The sequence below is a fragment of the Equus przewalskii genome, chromosome 30 (genome assembly GCF_037783145.1).
Source record: "Equus przewalskii isolate Varuska chromosome 30, EquPr2, whole genome shotgun sequence".
Lineage (NCBI taxonomy): Eukaryota > Metazoa > Chordata > Mammalia > Perissodactyla > Equidae > Equus > Equus przewalskii.
The window spans coordinates 8,969,157-8,990,886 of NC_091860.1; the positions used below are offsets into that span (position 1 = coordinate 8,969,157).

General features: G+C 37.4%; 1 protein-coding gene across 25 annotated transcripts in view; it reads left to right on the plus strand.

The window, feature by feature from the left end:
* ABI1 (abl interactor 1) overlaps positions 1-21,730 on the plus strand; it is a 152,256-nt gene that overhangs the window by 77,833 nt on the left and 52,693 nt on the right. For 23 of the 25 annotated variants that reach the window (XM_070600888.1, XM_070600879.1, XM_070600883.1 and 20 more), the window contains exon 2: positions 8,009-8,176. In XM_070600888.1, the coding sequence (XP_070456989.1) occupies positions 8,009-8,176 (168 nt within the window). Of the gene's footprint in view, positions 1-6,946; positions 7,023-8,008; positions 8,177-21,730 lie in introns of those variants that run through there. The other 2 variants (XM_070600886.1, XM_070600884.1) reach the window with 2 other exon arrangements.

A 21,730-nucleotide genomic window follows, 5' to 3' on the forward strand; every position in this document is an offset into this window, starting at 1 on the left:
AGGCCATCAGGGCTGGCTCCAAACTTGTTTTTTAATAGGGCGTGAAACATTGGTGCCCTGATTAAGAATAAAGTAGTAATAATATTAGAGGAATTAAAACGAGGAGAGTAGGCAACTAACAGGTACTACCATAATCATTAAGCTTTTGAAAACTGTTGCTTTGAAAAAGATGATAGGAAAGAGTAGCACATAGGGAAATATTCATGGTACATTGTTAGATGAAAAAAGAGGATATGTAACTATATGGTATGATATCCATGTTTTCATTTCTGTATACATACATGTACTGGAGAAACTTGAAGAAAATACACTGAAATGTTAACATGGCCTATTTGAATGGTATGACCATGATACATTTTTTTATTTGCCTTTATATTTTTCCCTTTTTCTGTCAAAAAATGGGCGAAAATTTAAAAACCATAGCGTATTTGTTTTCATTTAGAATGCATTGCATTTTTTGTTTCGAGGAAGATTAGCCCTGAGCTAACTACTGCCAGTCCTCCTCTTTTTGCTGAGGAAGCCTGGCCCTGAGCTAACATCGTCCCCATCTTCCTCTACTTTATATGTGGGACGCCTACCACAGCATGGTGTGCCAAGCAGTGCCATGTTGCACCCGGGATCCGAACCGGCGAACCCCAGGCTGCCGAGAAGCAGAACGTGCGAACTTAACTGCTGCACCGGCCCCTGGAATGCATTGCTTTTTAAGCATAGTCATGACACAGATGTTCTCTCTCTCTTTTTGGGAGTTCAAGTATTTACATGTAATAAAGAGAGGAAGAAAGATTTTTCCTGAGGTTATAGGTAAAGGCTGAGAGAATGAGGGAGAGGAAATGTGGTTAAAGATAAAGGTATGAGAGAGATTGCTTATGGCTAGTAATTTCTCCTCTAGGCAGTGAAAGAAGAGATTTCTCTCCTGTGTAGTCATCTTGAGGGTCAAGAGAAGGACTTTAATTAGAGTAGATATTACTTGGAAAGGTTCTTTACTCCAGCTAGCAGATCCTGACTCAGTATAGCTTGGTTTCCATAGGTAGATTAAGGGAGGAAGAAGAGAACTAGTTTTATGTATGGGGTGTTTGTGTTCAGAAAGTTCAGTTATCTAAGGAATTTCCTGTTTAGTTCTTGGCTACGTTGTTTGAGTTTAGCTCTTTTAAATAATTAGCTTTTTATTTTAAAGCTGGATATGTTTATTTCCATTTTAAGCAAACTTCATCAATGGCGTAAGACAGGGATGGGGCAAATGGGTTTCATATCACATGTAAACTCCTAGAGTAATTAGTTAAGAGTATTTAGACTTTGCAGGGAAGACTTCTCTAATTGATTAATAATGTCTATTTTACTCCTTGGAGAAATGCTGGCTGTTGGTGGTCTAGTTTATAATCCATTTTGTATGATGCCTGGAACATACTAAGGCTGTTTGGTTGTTATACGGTAAAAGCGTCAAAGAATGAGAGAGACCAGCTATTGGATACTAAACTTATAAACCTGAAATAAGTGACAGCCACAATTCTTGTGCAGGTTGAAACGCGTGGTCTGTAGAGGAGATTGTCTGTGGCTAGGAACTGAACTCTCCAGTAGGGTAGCCACAGTCCACACATGGCTGTTGAGCACTTTAAAATGTGGCTAGTTTGACTGAGAAAATGAATTTTTAAATTTTAATTAATTTTAATTTTTTAAAATTTAACTTTAAAAGGGAAGCATTGTATTATTTTCTGTTAACTTTATTTTCTTGATAGGACTACATTTTACTTTATTGCGTTGGAAGTGCTTGGGAGGTTTTTATGTCTAGGCTTGGAAGTGGCACCCATTTCTACTATCATTCCACTGACAATGCTTAATTATATGGCCATGCTATCCAGGATGCTGGGAAATAAATTGTAATTCTATGTCCTGGAGGAAAGGAGAATATATTTTAGCACAGGACTGACAGTCTCCCTCGAGAACGGAAAAAAAAGTGTGCAACCTGTACAGTGAAAACAAACAAACAGGCAGGTGAAACTCCAGAATACAGTGGATGACTGAAAATAACCCAAGTCTCACTCAAGATTACATCTGCCTGGTTTGGTAAACTAAGACTAGAAGTACTTCCTTAATCTCCTAAAGGTCATCTGCAGAAAAACCTGCATTCGATGTTTTAATGATAAGAGACTGAATGTTTTCTTTCTAAGGCTGGGAACGCCTGGGAACGCTTACTTCTATTCAACAGTGTACTGGAGTATCTAGTCAGTGCAGTAGAGCAAGAAAAAGAAACAGAAGACATACAGATTGGAAAGGAAGACGTAAAATTGTCTTTATTCACAAGCAACATGATTATGTAGAGTAACCTAAGGAGTCTACAAAAAGCAACTATAATAAGTGAATTTAGCAGTGTTGTGGGATTACAAGTTCAGTACTCAAAAATCAATTGTGTTTCTATTATCTTGCAATGAATAATTGACAGTTGAAATTATAAAAACAATACCCTGCATGATAGCATCAAAAAGTGTGAAATGGTGGGGCTAGCCTGGTGGTGTAGAAGTTAAGTTTACATGCTCTGCTTTGGCAGCCCAGGGTTTGCGGGTTTGGATTCCAGCCACGGACCTACACACCGCTCATCAAGCCATGCTGTGGTGGTGTCCCAAATACAAAATAGAGGAAGATTGGCACAGATGTTAGTGCAGGGACAAACTTCCTCAAGCAAAAAGAGGAGGATTGATGACACATGTTAGCTCAGGGCCAATCTTCCTCACCGCCCCCCAAAAAAGTATGAAACACTTAGGGATAAATTTAATAAAATGTCTGCAACTAGTGCACAGAAACTAAAAAACTTTGCTGAGAGAATTTAAAGAAGACCTAAATAATAGGAGAGAGATATTGTGTACATGGATTGGAAGATCCAGTATTGTTAAGATGGCAGTTTTCCCCAAATTGATCTATAGGTTCAATACAATCCCAGTTAAAATTTCAGGAGGCTCCTTTGTGGAAATTGACATGCTGATTCTAAAATTTTTATGAAGGTGCAAAAGACAGAATATCCAAAACAATCTTGAAAAAGAAAAGTAAATTTGGGGGGCTTACAGTACCTAATTTCAAGACTTACAGGAGCTATAGTAATCAGTACAGTATAGTACTAGATGAAGATCAACAGATTTATCAGTGGAACCCTAAAGAGAGCCCAGAAATGGACTCACACCTATGCAGTCAATTGATTTTTTCTGAGTAAAATGCCAAAACAATTAATTGAAGAAGGAGTAATTTTTTCAACAAATGATGCTAGAACAGTTGGATATCTATATGCAAGAAAAGAATTTTGACCATCCCTGACTCACTATATGCAAAAGGTTAACAGGAACTAGGTCATAGATCTACATGTAAGAGCAAAAATTACAAAACTTTTAGAAGAAAACATGAAAGAAAATCTTAGTCACCTTGGGTTTACCAAAGATTTTTTTTAAATAGGACACGAAAGTCATGAAATATAAAATAAAAAATTGGTAAATTGGACTTCATCAAAATAACATTGTCTCTTCAAAAGACTGTTAAAATAATGTAGAGGTAAGCTACAGATTGGGAGAAATATTTGCAAAACGTTACTGACAAAAGACTTGTATTCAGAATATACGTTTAAGGAACTAAATAATAAGAAGGCAAACAACCCAGTTAAAAAATGGGCAAAAGATTTGAACAGACACTTTATCAAAGAAGAAATGGATGGTACATAAACACTTGAATAGATGCCCAACATCATGATTTGGTAGGGAAATGGAAATTAAAATCACAATGAGATAGGACTATGTACCTACTTGAATGGTAAAATTAAAAAGACTGACCATACCAACTGTTGGCAAGGTTGTGGAGAAACTAGAACTCGCATACATTTCTGGTGGGAATACCAAATAATACCACTACTTTGGAAAATAGTTTGGCAGTTTCTATAACGTTAAACATACACTTAACTTACCACAGACTCAGCAGTTCTACTCTTAGATGTTTGTGTAGGTATTAACCAAGAGAAATGAAAACTTATGTCTACACAGGACTTGTACTCAGATATTCATAGCAGCTTTATTCATCGTGGCCCAAACTGGAAACAACGCAAATGTCTACAGCTGATGAGTGGATTAGCAAATTGTGGGAAATCCACACAGTGGAATACTACTTAACAAGGATGAATTTCAAGAGCAATATGCTAAGTGACAGAAGCCAGGCACAAAAGACTATGTACTTTTGATGCCATTTATTTGAAACTCTAGAAAAGGCCAAACCTGCAGTGACAGAAAGGAAATCACTGATGTCCAGGGTCCAGAGGATGGGGAGGGAGCTGACTGTAAAGGGCATGAGGGAAATCTTCTTCCTTTCTTCTTCTTTTTTTTTACTGAGTTCATAATAGTTTACATCAATGTGAGATTTCAGTTGTACATTATTTCTTGACTGTCACCACATAAGTGCTCTCCTTCAACCCCTGTGCCCACCCCCAACCCCCATTCCCCTGAACTGTTTTCTTAGTCCATGTATTTGTTTATATTCCACATATGAGTGAAATCATCTGGTGTTTGTCTTTCTCAGACTGGCTTATTTTGCTTAGCGTAATTCCCTCTAGGTCCTTCCATGTTACTGCAAATGGGATGAATTCATCTTTTTTGTGGCTGAGTAGTATTCCATGGTATATATATTTATATACCACATCTTCTTAATTCAATCATCAGTCAGTGGGCACTTGGATTGCTTCCATGTCTTGACTATTGTGAATAGTGCTACAGTGAACATAGGGGTGCATATGTTACTTTGGATTGTTGATTTCAAATCGTTTGGGTAGATTCCCAGTAGTGGGATAGGTGGCTCATATGATAGTTCTATTTTTAGTTTTTTGAGGAATCTCCATACTGTTTTTCATAGTGGCTGCACCAGTTTGCATTCCTACCAGCAGTGTGTGAGGGTTCCCTTCTCTCCACACCCTCTCCAACATTTTCTATTTTTAGTCTTAGTGATTATAGCCATTTTAACAGGCGTGAGGAGGTATCTTAGTGTAGTTTTGATTTACATTTCCCTGATGATTAGCAATGTTGAACATCTTTTAATGTGTTTATTGGCCATCTGTATATCTTCTATGGAAAAATGTTCATCTCCTCTGCCAATTGTTTGATCGGATTGTTTGGTTTTTTTATTGTTCAGTTGTGTGAATTCCTTATATGTTATGGAGATTAACCCCTTGTCAGATATATGATTTGCAAATATTTTGTCCCAGTCGGTGGGTTCTCTCTGTTTTGATTCTAATTTCTTTTGCTTTGATGAGGGGAATGTTCTTTATTGTGATTATGATCTTGGTTACACTACTGTATACATTTGTCAAAACACATTGAATTGTATACTTTTTAAAATTTTATTGTATGTATTTCATACTTTAATAAAGCTGACACCCCTTCCTTCCCTCTCCCCTGTCAATAAGACGATCCCTAGCATCCTCCAGAACTGGCCAGTGACTTTTTTGTTTGTTTTTTTATTTTTTAATGTTGTTATGAGCTCTTAACATTTAAACATTTTCTGTGTTTTGTTTTGTGTAGTTGTTATCCTCATTGATGTTTGCATTCTCCCATCTTGGGCCTGTGGCAGCTTATTCCAGTTGATTCCTGAGTCCTTTTGACCTGACCCTAGAGTGGTCTTTCGTGGCTTCCATTTGCTTTCTGATGTACATGTTCCAAATGGATCTTGTACATTTCCTATCCTAGACCTATTGCCTGGACCTAGGAGTCCTGGTTCCCCGAAGTCACAAGTGAGGTAGAGGTCACAGTCTGGATAATAAGTGGTGCTTTCATGGCTGCTAGACAGTCATTATTTTTAGGCCTTTTCTTTTTTTCCTCCTCCCTGCCACCTTTACTGAGGTATAATTGACAAGTAAAATTATAATATATTTAAAGTGTACATCTTGATGATTTGATATACGTATACATTGTGAAAGGATTCCTCCCATCTAATTAACACTTCTATCACTTCACATTTTGAAAAAAATTTTTTCCTACTCTCTTAGCAAATTTCAGTTGTACAATCCAATGTTACCAACTATAGTCACATGTTTTACATTTAGGCCTTTTCATTGGACAGAGCTAGGATATTGATGTATATATGATATGATAAGATACATCTTGGGTTCAAACTGATGCTTTCAGCTTAAATCCAGAACTACAGGTTTTTTCCTTAACCTCATTCTTCTTACATCAGAATCTCTTTTGAACCCTGCCAAAAATCTCAGTTCTCAATGACATAAATGTAATTAATAGCTTGCTTTATCCCACACTACACAAACAGCAGTCTCAGGATAATAACTACAGAACTACTGTTAGCAATAAAGTGATTGAAAACAGTTTGGGTTTTTTTCTCTTTCAGTTGTTTTTGTCCTAAGGGTAAATGCCACTAAGAATGTACAATCAAATTACTGTGCTTTGAAGTCACTTTTAGACTATTTCCTCTCTCGTTAAGCCACTAATTGGATGTACAGTTAGGCTCATTTGATTAATTTTGCATTTAATTTTGGGGAATTGCCTTTTCAAGTTTAATTTTGTTTCATAATTTGTAAAGTATTTACATAGTTGCATAAACAAATCTACAAAACAATCTACATTCACAATTTTGTGCAGCCACTACCTCCATCTAGTTCCAAAACATTTTTAAATGTTTTAAGAATTCTATCCATGTTGCCCTCTAACCTGTTTACTCCTGTCCCCATGCGAAATTATTTTTTTTAAATGTTATGGTTGTTTCTTCTTAAAAATTATAAGCATTTCCTTGTTTCTTAGTTAAATAGTAACATACTGTAAACATTTTTTTTCCATTTTTCTAGCAATTCTTGGCCTTTTGCTTCACGTTTAGATTGTATGTGAATGATGTTTACCCTTTATGATATAAGTTGTGTTATGGTGATCATTATGTGTCGTGCCACAGGACCCGCCCTGCCCCAGAGTTTATCACTTGTCTTTTAACTTTGCTCCTCTTTTAACTTTGTTTAACCACCTGACTCTTGAGTTCCTTCAGGAGTTTCGGAACAATGAGGGGTAAGGGATTGGGTCATAGATTCTCAGTCGATTTTGTGGGGCTGAGAGGCTTGGTCATAATGGATAACAGGGAGGTTGGATTTCTGATGCTGATAATGTAAACAGGAAAGTAAGGTGGATTTAGTCCCTGTCACTGTGATTGTTAAATTAACATTTGTTTAGTAGAGCTTCTGGGTGTCAGATGGTGAGCCAAAGTTCAACAAAAGATGGCAAGGGAAAGTGAAGTCAAGTTTCTTACTCACAAATCCGAGGAGATACACAAGCATGCCTTGAGGGACCACGTGGGGAGGTCGGTGCAGAGTGCAGGCGCAGAGTGAGCAGCAGGACGTGGGGCGCATGCCCTTATTAAGGCGGAGTGCTTTGAGGTTCCTAGGGTAAGACTGGATAGGTCAATTCAAACCAAAAAGAGCGAGGTTTTCTTTTATAAGCTCCGTGGGGTGGAGTCTTATCTGTTTATCACAAGGAGCGTTGGGGGAGTCATATCAGGAACTTACCTTTACTTGACCCTGCTGGGCTTGCAGGAGCGGCTCTTGTCGTTCAAGCCTCCTGCAGGTCACTTAGCCATTCAAAATGGATGCTGAGGAGCAATGTTATGGAGTAGTTTAGCTAAACTCTCAACAGTGGTTTGGGAGCTTGGGGCTGACATAAGATCCTAAGGATGTAATGCAATGAATTGGTGGTTGAGGAGTTTTAGGCAATTTAAAACTGACTGTTACAGTGTGCCTCTGGTGACAGTCACTTGGTGGCTCCTATAGTGGACCTCGGTGGATGGACTACTCAGGAGGGCATGGTTCCCACCTGGCAGATAGGGATTTCTGCCATGCCTTCACCAGTGTCCTGAGACTGTCTTCAGATTGGTTTAATAAGTTTTTGATTCAATTGGGTTTTTCTATTAAAAACTATAATATGACTCTGCCTTTCAATAGAATATATGTTTAATGAATGTTAATCTAAGTAAGTATTTGTTGTTTTTGTTCTTATTTCAGGCTACAGACAAGAGAAAAGCTTTAGAAGAGACCAAAGCCTACACAACCCAATCCCTAGCTAGTGTTGCTTATCAAATAAATGCGTTGGCCAACAATGTCCTCCAGTTGCTGGATATCCAGGCCTCTCAGCTTCGGAGAATGGAGTCTTCCATCAATCATATCTCACAGGTAACAGCTGTAAAAGGCTTTAAATTCATAGTTTTTAACTGGCAGCTTATGTCAAAGGAGTAGAAAGCCTGGAAATAACAGATTCTTTGCTCCTCTTCTTACTGACTAACCACAGTCATCATTTTCAGTCTCAGCTTTGAGTTCAGTAAACGTCCTCTTCCTTTTTTTGTTGTTTTGTTGTTGTTGTTGTTGTGGCAAAATATATATAACAAAATTTACCATTGTAACCATTTTTTAGTGTGTAATTCAGTGGCATTATGGATATTCACGTTGTTGTGCAGTCATCGCCACTTTTCCTGTTCTTCTTTTAAGATCTTTTTTGAGGTAAAATAGCACATAATTAAGGCATTCAGTTTTATAAATTATGATACACAGATTACCCATGAGCCCATCAACACATTCAAGATAATGAACGTCCCCTAAAATTTCATCATATTCGTTTGTTATCCCTCCTTTCCATCCCCTCTCCTCAGGCTTTCTGTCACTATGGATTAATTTACATTTTCTAGATTTTTATGTAAAAGGAATCATATGGTTTATACCATTTTTTTGTCTGGCTTCTTTCATTCAGCCTGATTATTTTGAGATTCAACCATGTTGTGGTGTATAAAAATAGTTCATTCCTTTTTATTGCTGAGTACTGTGCCATTGTTCCATGTTTTGTTTATCCATTCACATGTTGATGGACATCTGGGTTGTTTTCAGGTTTTGCCTATTACAAATAAAAACTTCTATGAACATTTGTGTGTGAGTCTTTATGTGGTCATATGCTTTATTTCCTATTACTTTAATGCCTCTGGGTAGAATGGATGGGTCACATGGTAGATGTCTGTTTAATTTTATAACCAAATTTCTAGCCAAATTGTTTTTCAAAATGCTTATACTCTTTTACCTTCCCACCAGCACAGTATGAGAGTTCTAGTTGCTCCACATCCTCACCAGCACTTGCTGTATCAGTCTTTTTAATTTTAGCCATTGCAGTAGGTGTGTAGTTATATCTTACTGTGGTTTTAATCTCCATTTCCCTAGTGATTGTCCATGTTGAACATCTTTTCATGTGGTTTCTATAGATTTCAGTATTTAAGCCTTGCACATCTTTTGTGAGATTTATTCCAAATTATATCATATTTTTGATGCTATTGTAAATGGTACTGTTTGTAATCTCAACTTGATTGTTCATTTCTTGCTTGTGTGTACAGAAATACAGTTGATATTTGTATACTTAATTTTGTATCCATGTTAATGTCACTTAATAGTTATAGTAGCTATTGTATGGATTCCATTGGATTTTCTACGTGGAAGATCATTTTGTGTGTAAATAAAAACAGTTTGACTTCTTTCCTTTGTATTTTTCTTCCTTTTTCTTTTCTTTTTTGCCTAACTGCACTAGTTTGAAGCTTTAAGACAATGTTGAATAGGAGTAGTGAAAATGCACATTGTTGTCTTGTTCCTATCTTAATGGAAAAGCATTCAGTCTTTCACTATTATGTAAGATCATAGTCTGTTGGTTTTTCAAAGATATGCTTTATGAGTTTGAGAAAGTTAAGTTCCAGTTATAGTTTGCTGAGTTCTTATCAGGAATGGATGATGGATTTCGTCAAATCTTTTTCTGTGTCTGTTGAAATGATCTTTATTTTTTGGGGGAGCAGTCCTCTCAATATGGTGAATTGCTTTTTTTTTTTTTTTTGAATGTTAAACTAGCCTTGCTTTCCTGGGATAAACTCCACTTGACTGTGATGTATTATCTATTTCATAGATTGTTTGACTTAATTTGCTAAAATTTTGTTAAGGACTTTTCTTCTATGCTTCTGAGAATTATTGTTCTTTTGTTTTCTTGTAATGTCTTTTTCTGGTTTTGATGTCAGTGTAATGCTGATCTTACAGAATGTATTGGGCAGTATTCCCTCCTCTTCAATTTTATGGAAAAGTGTATGTTGAATTGATACTTGTTCTCCCTTAAATGTTTGGTAGAATTCACCAGTGAAGCCATCTGGATCTGGAGTTTTCTTGGTTGGAAAGTTTTTAACTATATATTTAATTTCTTTAGTAGATATGGGGGCTATTCTCTTAATCTGTTCTTCTTGAATGAGCTTTGTGTTTTTCCGGGAATTTGACCGTTTCACTTTAGTTGTCATATTTATTTGCATAAAGCTGTTAATAATATTCTCTTCTTTTAAATCTGTAGAATCTGTAGTGATGTCACATTACTCATTGTTGATATTGGTAATTGGTGTCTTCCCTGTTTTTTTTTGAACTGATCAGTATGGCTAGTTTATCAATTTTATTGTCTCTTAAAAAGAAAACCTTAGCTTTTGGTTTCATTAATTTTCTATATTGTTTTTCTGTTGCATTAATTTTCACCCTCATGTTAATTGACTCTTTTACTTATCTTGGGATTAATTTACTCTTATTTTGTACTTAAAGTAAAAGCTGAGGTCATTCAGGGCCTTTATCTTTTCTAATATAGGTGCTTTAGGTCTATAAATTTTTCTCTAAATAGTGTGTTATCTGTATCTCATAAATTTAGGTATGTTGTGCTTTGATTTTCATTCAGCTCAAAGTAATTTCTAATTCTGACTTTTGATTTCTTCTCTAGCCCAGGGGTTATTTGGAAGTGTGTTAGTTTTCAAATATTTCAAAATTTTGAAGGATGTTTTTGCTGTTGATTTCAAATTTAATCCCATAGAAGTCGGAAAATATTCTTTGTATGATTCAAGTCCCTTCATATTTATTAGGAATTGTTTTATAACCCAGAATATAGTCTATCTTGGTAAATATTTTGTGTGTACTTGAGAAGAATGTATATTTTATTGCAGTTTGGTGGAATGTTCTGTAAATCTCATTAGGTCAAGTTGGTTGATAATATTGTTCAATTCCTCTATATCTTTACTAATTATTCTGTATACTTGTTTTATTATTGAGGAAGGTATATTGTAATCTCTGTGATTTTGGATTAGTCTTATTTCTCTTTGTATTTTAATCATTTTTTGTTTTATGTATTTTTGAAGCTATGTTATTAGGTGTGTAAATGCTTTGGCTTATAATGTCCTGTTGATGAATTGACTCCTTTATCATTATGAAAAGACTCCTTTTGTGTGTGTGTGTGTGTGAGGAAGATTGCCCTGAGCTAACATCCATTGCTAATCCTCTTTTTTTTGCTTGAGGAAGACAAACCCTGAACTAACATCTGTGCCAGTCGTCTTCTACTTTGTGTGTGGGATGACTCCACAGCATGGCTGATGAGTGGAGTAGGTCCACACCCAGGATCCAAACCTGTGAACCCCAGGCCGCCAAAGTGGAGCATGAGGAACTTTAACCACTTGTTCACAGGGCTGGCCCAGAAAAGGCTTTTTTTTTTTTTATCATGGGTAAACTTAGCTTTGACTAGGCAAACCTAATTAGTACAAGAACTGGGGAGATAGAGTGGGTTCCTACAATGGAAACCTTAACTGAGTCAATGCTCTGGGTTCTCGAACTTTTTCTTCTGAAGGTCCCTTTATATCTTAAATTATTGAGGATCCAAAAGGCCTTTGGTTTATATGGGTAGATCTTCCAATATTTATCATATCAGAAATTAAAACTGAGAAATTAAAACATTTATTAACTCATTTAACAATAAAATAAACTCATTACATGTTAATACAAAAAACATTTTAATGAAAAATAACTGTTATCCAAAACAAAAACAATTTTGAGAAGAGTGGCATTGTTTTTACATTTCTGCAAATTTTTTTAATGTCTTGTTCATTAGAAGATAGCTGGATTCTCATGTCTATTTTTGCATTCAATCTTGTGATTTGTTGTTTTGATTGAAGTATATGAAGAAAGTCTGGCTTCACACAGATATATAGTTAGAAAAGACAGGATCTTCAGGACCCCAGTTGGAGAACCATTGCTTTTTGGGCTTATTACAGTTTAGTCACTGTGGATATGTATCCCCAGTATCATATACTGGCCATCATGCTTTTATTTTTGAAAGTTTTCAAAATTGATAATATGTTTTCACTTATAGTTTCTTCTCGCTGTTTGTTATACAATTCTTGGTTGATCCTTACTGACTTTAGTGATATTTTTGATGCCCTTATCCATAATATCAAGGGACTTCTGCTGATCCCAATGCCCTATTGATATTTGTTTTAGGTTTCCTCATCAGTTTCTTAAAGATAGTTCATGAATTTAAAGATTAAGCATGCTGCTGTTCTTTGCCGCTTGTTATAGGCTGTTGTGTCCCTCAGAATGCATATGTTAAAGTCTTAACTCCTGGTACCTCGGAATGTGACTGTATATGGTGATAAGGTCTTTAAAGAGGTCTCTAAGTTAGAATGAGGTCACTAGGTGGGCCCTCATCCGATATGATTGGTGTCCTTATAAGAGGAGAAGATTGGGACGTAGACGCACTCAGAGGGAAGACCATGTGAAGACACAGAGAGAAGAGGGCCTTTTTCAAGCCAAAGGGAGAGTGTCTTGGAAGAAACCAACCTGCTGACATGTTGATCTTGCACTTCTAGCCTCTAGAATTGTGAGAAAATAAATTTCTGTTGTTTAAATCACCCAGTCTGCAGTACTTTGTTATGGTAGCCTGTTGTGATGTTCTTGGCTAGGAATGCTTGAGGCACTCAGCTGGGCTGTATTCACTCATAGCAAGCCCCACAGACGTTCCCTGACACTGCCACTGGGGCCATGTTTTGGCTGAATCAGCTCTCGTGGTTCTTATTACGATTCAAGTCACACTTTAGCAAAACCATGAAGAACAAGATTTATTACTCACATGTCCTGGAGGCATGGCCAAGGATCATGTAAGGGAAGGGAGTGTGGACCTTGGGCTCTGCCTTTATTAGAGTCTGAGGGTGGGGCGCCTAGGGTTTTGTAGATTCACTTTTTATTGGCAGGTTTAAAGCATAAGAGTGGAAATTACGGCACAGGAAGGGAAAAGCAGGGTCACTTAAGTGGTCACTTACTGAGGTCGCCCAGGGATTTCTAAGGGAACTTCATGGGTGGGGGCAGCCTGGTTCCTTATATAGTTGTTTTGTTAGTAGCTGTGTAATACAGCTGGCAAGTGTTTATTCAAGATGGACGTCTTTGAAATGGGTGCCTCAGCAATCAAAAGCTTAATGTCATTTACTTACCCTACACAGACCTGGCAAACTTACCTAATACTGTTAGATCATCTTTAGCACTATCACTTGTTTACTTATTTTGTTTTTATTTTTCTTTTTCTTGCTGAGAAAGATTCATCCTGAGCTAACATCTATTGCCAGTCTTCCTCATTTTGCTTGAGGAAGATTCACCCTGAGCTAACATCTCTGCCAGTCTTCCTCTATTGTGTATGTAGGTCGTTTCCACAGCATGGCCGCTGACCAGTGGTCTAGGTGTGTGCCTGAGTACTGAACCTGGGCCACCAAAGCAGAGCAGGCTGAACTTAACCACTAGGCTACAGGGCCAGAGCCAGCACTATCACTTTTATACTTTTTGTCAGCTGTAATGGATATAAACTGTTCACCAGAACCTTAAATAATGGCAGAAAGATATAATGTGGATTGTTCATTGTCATTCCAAATGAGAAAGCATGGTATCTTTAGTTAGTACCCAGTAGCTAGGCGCATTCACCAGCATTTACTTCATTGGCTGACTTACCATGAGAAACATACATTAACTGCACTATTCAGTATTCTAATGGGTTTATATATACATCTAATATTTCTAAGATGAACCATATGGTGCTAGGCTGAGCAATGGCCCCCACAGATAACCAGGTGCTAATCCCTGGAAATCTGAATGTTGCTTTATATGACAAAAGGGATTTGAAGATGTAAGTTAAAGATCTTGAGACAGGATTATCCAGGTGCACTGTAAATGGGATCACAAATGTCCTTGTAAGAGGGAGGCAGAAGAGGATCTGACACAAAAAGCAGAAAGTGAAATGACAATGAGAGAGAGATTAGAACGATAGGGTGATAAGCCAAGGAATGCCAGTAGCCGCCAGGAGCTGGAAGAAGCAAGGAACAAATGCTCCCCTGAAACCTTCCAAGGGCGTGTGACCCTTTGGGCACCTTGCTTTAGTCCTGTAAACCTCAGTCTGGATTTCCGGTCTCCAGAACTGAAATACAATAAATTTCTGTTCTTTTTAAGCCACTAAGTTTGTAAATTTGTTACAGCAGCATTAGGAAACTAATACACGTGCTATCACAAATCAGTCGTAAGTGTGGTTTGACTTTATATTTTGTGTAAATCTTTGGTAGAGGTTGGTTCTTGTTATTTTCATGATGTGGATTAAAATTGTATTTTTTGAAGGATACAAAATTGTGTAATATCCTTAAAATTGTGAGGAAAACATGAAAAATTCCCTAACTTTCCTGTCAAAGTCCTATTATAAAATAGTATTTTTTATCTTCAACCCTGTTATTTTAAGACTGATATCTGACCTAAATAGTTGCTAACTTTCCCCTATTTTTTTAATTAATGTTAAGGCCCAACAATCAAATGGTGTAGGGCAAATTTCCTCACGCCTTTTTGGGAGTGGGAATACCTTTTTTTCAGATTAATGAAGCATTCTAGCTTTAATTGTAGTTATTAGCAAGGGTAAGTTTATACAGGAACGAGCTATAGTAAAGGTATACTAATACAGAGTATAGATGCTTCTCTGAATGTGAAATACATGCTACAAGAGCATATAAATGTATATTTGGGGGAGTTGAAGGACTAAACCTTGTCTTGGCACTAAACCTTATTTTACTATTATCTGAAAATAAAATTCTCTTAATTACTGTATGGATAAACATTTGTTTCAAAATTAGTTATCCTACCAGGGACTCTTATAGCACCTAGCACGGTGCCTGGTACTTAATGTGTGCCTTCATGTTAGTTGAGGGAATTTTTTTTTTTTTTGCTTTTATTTTTTTTAATTTATTTTTTTTATTGAGTTATTGATAGGTTACAATCTTGTGAAATTTCAGTTGTACATTAATGTTCGTCAGTCATGTTGTAGGTGCACCATTTCACCCTTTGTGCCCACCCCCCACCCCACCTTTCCCCTGGTATCCACTAAACTGTTCTTAGTCCATAATTTTAAATTCCTCACATGAGTGGAGTCATACACAGATTGTCCTTCTTTCACTGGCTTATTTCACTTAACATAATTCTCTCAAGGTCCATCCATGTTGTTGCAAATGGAATGATTTTGTTCTGTTTTGCAGCTGAGTAGTATTCCATTGTATATATGTACCACATCTTCTTTATCCATTCGTCTGTTGCTGAACACTTAGGTTGCTTCCACGTCTTGGCTATTGTAAACAGTGCTGCAATAAACATTGGGGTGCATAGGACTTTTGGGATTGCTGACTTCAAGCTCTTTGGATAAATACCCAGTAGTGGGATGGCTGGATCGTATGGTAGTTCTATTTTTAATTTTTTGAGGAATCTCCATACTGTTTTCCATAGTGGCTGCACCAGTTTGCATTCCCACCAGCAGTGTATGAGGGTTTCTTTTTCTCCGCAACCTCTCCAACGTTTGTTGCTATTAGTTTTAGATATTTTTGTCATTCTAACGGGTGTAAGGTGATATCTTAGTGTAGTTTTGATTTGCATTTCCCTCATGATCAGCGATGATGAGCATCTTTTCATGTGCCTATTGGCCATCAATATATCTTCTTTGGAGAAATGTCTGTTCATGTCTCCAGCCCATTTTTTGATTGGGTTGTTTGATGTTTTGTTGTTGAGTTGCAAGAGTTCTTTATATATTAAGGATATTAAGCCTTTGTCAGATAGATGACTTGCAAATATTTTTTCCCAGTTAGTGGGTTGTTTTTTTGTTTCAATCCTGTTTTCATTTGCCTTGCAGAAGCTCTTTAATCTGATGAAGTCCCGTTTGTGTATTCTTTCTATTGTTTCCCTTCTCTGAGAAGGCATGGTGTCCGAAAAGATCCTTTTAATACTGATGTCAAAGAGTGTACTGCCTACGTTTTCTTCCAGAAGCCTTATGGTTTCAGGCCTCACCTTTAGGTCTTTGATCCATTTTGAGTTTATTTTGGTGAATGGTGAAAAAGAATGGTCAATTTTCATTCTTTTACATGTGGCTTTCCAGTTTTCCCAGCACCATTTGTTGAAAAGACTTTCTTTTCTCCATTGTATGCCCTCAGCTCCTTTGTCAAAGATAAGCTGTCCATAGATGTGTGGTTTTATTTCTGGGCTTTCAATTCTGTTCCATTGATCTGTGCACCTGCTTTTGTACCAGTACCATGCTGTTTTGATTACTGTAGCTTTGTAGTATGTTTTGAAGTCAGGGATTGTGATGCCTCCCGTTTTGTTCTTTTTTCTCAGGATTGCTTTAGAAATTCGGGGTCTTTTGTTGCCCCATATGAATTTTAGGATTCTTTGTTCTAATTCTGTAAAGAATGTCATTGGGATTCTGATTGGGATGGCATTGAATCTGTAGATTGCTTTAGGTAGAACGGACATTTTAACTATGTTTATTCTTCCAATCCATGTACATGGAATATCTTTCCATCTCCTTATGTTGTCATCCAATTCTCTCAGAAAGGCCTTGTAATTTTCCTTATATAGGTCCTTCACTTCCTTGGTTAAATTTACCCCAAGGTATTTTATTCTTTTTGTTGCGATTGTGAATGGTATTGTATTCTTGAGTTCTTTTTCTGTTGGTTCATTACTGGAGTATAGAAATGCTACTGATTTATGCAAATTGATTTTATACCCTGTAACTTTGCTGTAGTTGTTGATTACTTCTAACAGTTTTCCAGTGGATTCTTTGGGGTTTTCTATATATAAGATCATGTCGTCTGCAAACAGTGAGAGTTTCACTTCTTCCCTCCCTATTTGGATTTCTTTTCTTCCTTTTTCTTGCCTGATTGCTCTGGCCAGGACCTCCAGTACTATGTTAAATGAGAGTGGTGATAGAGGGCATCCTTGTCTTGTTCCTGTTTTCAGGGGGATGGGGTTCAGTTTTTGCCCATTGAATATGATGTTGGCTATGGGTTTGTCGTATATGGCCTTTATTATGTTGAGGTAGTTTCCTTCTATGCCCATTTTGTTCAGAGTTTTTATCATAAATGGCTGTTGGATCTTGTCAAATGCCTTCTCTGCATCTATTGAGATGATCATGTGGTTTTTATTCCTCAGTTTGTTGATGTGGTGTATCACGTTGATTGATTTGCGGATGTTGAACCATCCCTGTGTCCCTGGTATGAATCCCACCTGATCCTGATGTATGATTCTTTTGATGAATTGCTGAATTCTGGTTGCCAAAATTTTGTTTAGAATTTTTGCGTCTATGTTCATCAGTGATATTGGCCTGTAGTTCTCTTTTTTCGTGGTGTCCTTGTCAGGTTTTGGTATCAGCGTGATGCTGGCCTCATAGAATGTGTTAGGAAGAGTTCCATCTTCCCTAATTTTTTGGAATAGCTTGAAAAGGATAAGTATTAAATCCTCTCTGAAAGTTTGGTAGAATTCCCTAGGAAAGCCATCTGGTCCTTGGGTTTTATTCTTTGGGATGTTTTTGATTGCTGTTTCAATCTCTTTCCTTGTGATTGGTCTGTTCAAATTGTCTGCCTCTTCTTGAGTGAGCTTTGGGAGTTGAGGGAATTTTTGAATTTTAATGTGTTTTAGACATTATCTGAAAATTTTGAGGTTAAATAAAAATACTATAAAATGTAGCAAAAATTTCTGCTATAGCTTTGGTCCTCTCCCCGTCCCTTCCCACAATTTATATATATGTACATATATAGATATATGCTAACATGATTTGTATCATTAAAAATATATATATGTTTACTTTAAGGGGCTGGCCCCATGGCCAAATGGTTAAGTTCGCGCACTCCGCTGTAGGCGGCCCAGTGTTTCGTTGGTTCGAATCCTGGGCACGGACATGACACTGCTCATTAAGCCACACTGAGGCAGCATCCCACTTGCCACAACTAGAAGGACCCACAACGAAGAATATACAACTATGTAGCGGGGGGCTTTGGGGAGAAAAAGGAAAAAAAAAATAAAATCTTAAAAAAATATATATATATATTTACTTTAAATTTTTTTTTTTTTAAAGAATATGTACTAATCTTGTCCCTCAGGCTGTTAGTTATTGGAATGGTTCTAAAGCTTCATGCCATCAGATGACTTACATATTTTTATGTTTATGTGAGTAAATAATCTAGTGCAGGGATCAGTAAACTATGGACTAAATCCAGTGCACCCCTCCCCATTTTTGTAAATAAAGTTTTATTGGAACATAACAGCATTCCTTTGTTTACATATTGCTATGGCTGCTTTCACCACTACAGGGACATAATTGAGTAGTTATGACAGAGACCATATGGCCTGCAAAGCCTAAAATATTTACTCTCTGGCTCTGCCCAGAAAAGGTTTGCTGACCCCTTGTGTAGTGTTATACAAGCATTTGTTTAAAAAAATTTAAAGAATGTTCTTGGGATCTGACAACAGTTTCTCCAACTACTTGTGAGTAGTTGGTTATACGTGCTTATAAATTACTTTAAGTAACTTTTTTTAAAGGTTGATATGCTGACATTTCTGAAGGATCCAGAAATTGTAAGAAATGGAGGCTCCTGCAGATTGCGTGATGGCACAAATTCCATAAGTTCATGGCTTCATTATTTCTAGATCCTCAGCGTATGAAGCTTAGCTTGTATGAGAAATGATGGAAGTTCGTTCGAGGTTTGTTTTTATTCTGACACCAGCTGATATACTGCAGCTCTATTCTGACACTAACCGCTCAGACTCGAGGCTGCCCCCATTTCAGACACCAGTGGCAGGTTGGCTCCCCATTCTACCTGCACTTCTGACCAGCTGGTTATAGATCTGGAGGGGTTTCCTACAACTCCCCTCAGGTTTGATGATTTACTAGATGACTCACAGAATTTAGGAAAGCACTGTCCTTATGATTACAGTTTTAAAGGGTAGAGATCAGGAACAGCCAAATGAAGAGACATGTAGGGCAAAGTCTGGGATTGTCCTGAACACAGAGCTTCCATGCCCTTTTCCTGTGGAATCAATGTATTCACTAGCATATCAGTGTGTTCACCAACCAGGATGCTCCAGGAAGCTTTGGATGTTCAGAGTTTTTATCACATATAGACAGGATTGATCGAATCATTGGCCACGGGATTGAATTTAATCTCAAGCCTCCCCCTCCTCTACCCAGAGGTTGGGCTGACTCAAAGCCCCAACCCTCTAATCACATGGTTGGTCTTTCTGATGACTAGCCCCTAACCTGAGCCTTCTTGTTAGCGTAAACAAAGACATCCCTGTCACTGGGGAAATTCCAGGGGTTGGAATCTCCTTCCCAGGAACCAGGGACAAGGCCAGTCAAATTCTTTATTATACAGCAGATATCAAATTTGAAGTTTTATGGCCTGAAATAAATCAGTAAGAACGAAGGGATAATAATGGATTTGTTTTGTGGTTGAATCTGCGAGAAAATTCTGTTCTTACTGAAGTTTTTATAAAAGTCATGTTGGAGGAGGGCGTTGTCAATTTGTTTCATAAACAGTCGTTGCTTCCATACAACACTAGATCAAAAGATATCAATTGTGAGGAAGTTTCTCAAAACTGTTTTGCATATAATGATACTTGAAGTATGGTGTATTTATATAAGTAGATTCTCAAGTTGATAATTCTATAGGAGAATATTTAGTGTTTTAGATAACTGAAATTTCCTATGTTAATCACATTAAAGGAAATCTTTCTGATATATGTGCCTTTTTTTATATTTACAGGTAGGCTATAGGCAGTCCCACTCCTCCCTGCCTTGCATTTGATAGAATTTGCAGGTTTTCTGTGCGTAAAAGAATCTCTGGGAAGTGCAGATTTGGGTGAATAATCCCCAAACATTTTTTCGTCTCATGATTTTATTCTCACTTCGTAGGGCAGATCAGATTGAGGTCTGCAGTGACAAGATTGATTTGGAAATGACGGGTATCAAAACTTTGAAGTGTCTATATTTCCTTTTCTTCCTTTCTGAATCTACATCTGGCACCACTGCTACCCGAGAGTGGTCTTATTTGTAGATTGTTTGTGCTAGATGTAGTTCCGGGACAAGTATCGTTTTCTTACAGTTGTTTCTGGTTTGTGAAGAAAGAAAGGGAGAGTAAATGTAGTGTTCAGGTGTAAGTTGGTGAAATGTCTTGTATTCAAAGATTTTCATTTTTATTTTTTAAGTGACAGTTGATGGCAGTCTTTTTTGTTTTTTAAATGTTGTTACTGGCCAATAAAATTGGTAAAAATACTTTTTCTTCCTCCCTCCCTCCCTCCCTTTTTGTATGTCTGTCTTTCTCTTCTCTCCTGTCTCTTCTCCCTTCTTCTCAACAATTTACTGATATGTGAAATTCATAGTTACAGTAACCAAAGCTGTTCCATATTGCAGTCACCTTCTAACACGTGCATACACACCAGCCCACTGGCCCACCTCTGAATGAACAAAGAAGAAAGAGACTTGGACCATCGACCTTAGAGCACCAGATTCTTTTAAGACTAATGAGAACAGGGGCCAAGCTGTGAGTTTAGTTTCTTTTCCACAGTAAGCCAACCAAGCTTTCCTCCTGTGTGGTAATGACAGAGTAGTTCCTATTAACCTTCCCACGGGTAATTTAAACTCCTAACAAAGTGTAAAAGACGAAGTCTCCAGGAAGAGCAAACGGTAACAGGCAGAACCAGGGGGGAGGGAGTGTTAGTCTACGCTTGGAAAAAGGAAACAGCCTGGTGGGTTTGCTGTTTTTATAGCCACTTGACACCATGCTAGGCAACTAAAACTCAGTAGAAAACTGCATTCTGCTTGATGAACCAGAGAGCAGAGTTCACGGTGACCGCAACAGCTGGAAAGTGAGGAAAAAGAGATCTGAAGAGAGGGAGCCACCACTTCTGCAGTAGAAGTTTGTGCATATCACAGGCTCACCCTGATCTGTGCATGTGTGGAACAGACTGCAAGCAACCTAGCCAAGGCTACAAGAACTGAACACAGCTTTCAGCTGCTGCCCATCCTAGAGGAGACAGTTTGGAGTTTAAGGCCAGCTAAGTTTCCTGTCAACACTTTTCAGAGGACTATAACAGGATTTAGTGTTTCTACAAGGTATCATATACCGTGTACAGGATATCTATAATTACTAGACCTATGGAGAAACGGGTAAACATGACCAAAACTCAAGATAAAAGGCAATCAATAGAGATCAACCTTTAGATGATATATATGTCGGACAAATAACTCTTTATTTGACTAATCCTGAATTCAGGAGATTGGAACTTTTTCTGGTTAAAGGGAATTTCAAGACACTGATTCTAGTTTCATTCTTCAGTATTTTTTCTCATGTATCCTGAGGTCTAACCTACAGTTAACAGGTTGTTAGTCTCTTGCACTAGTGTTACTCACTTTCCCTTTTCCTTGGTGTGCTTCTTCCCTGTAAGGCATTATTTACTTGGTTAATATATGAATCAAGGTCCAGGAAACAGAAACCACTCTAGGTATTTGGAGTAGGAGTTAGGTCTCCATGAATGATTCCCGTGATTCAAAGAACTGACCCACTAGGGCTGTAACCT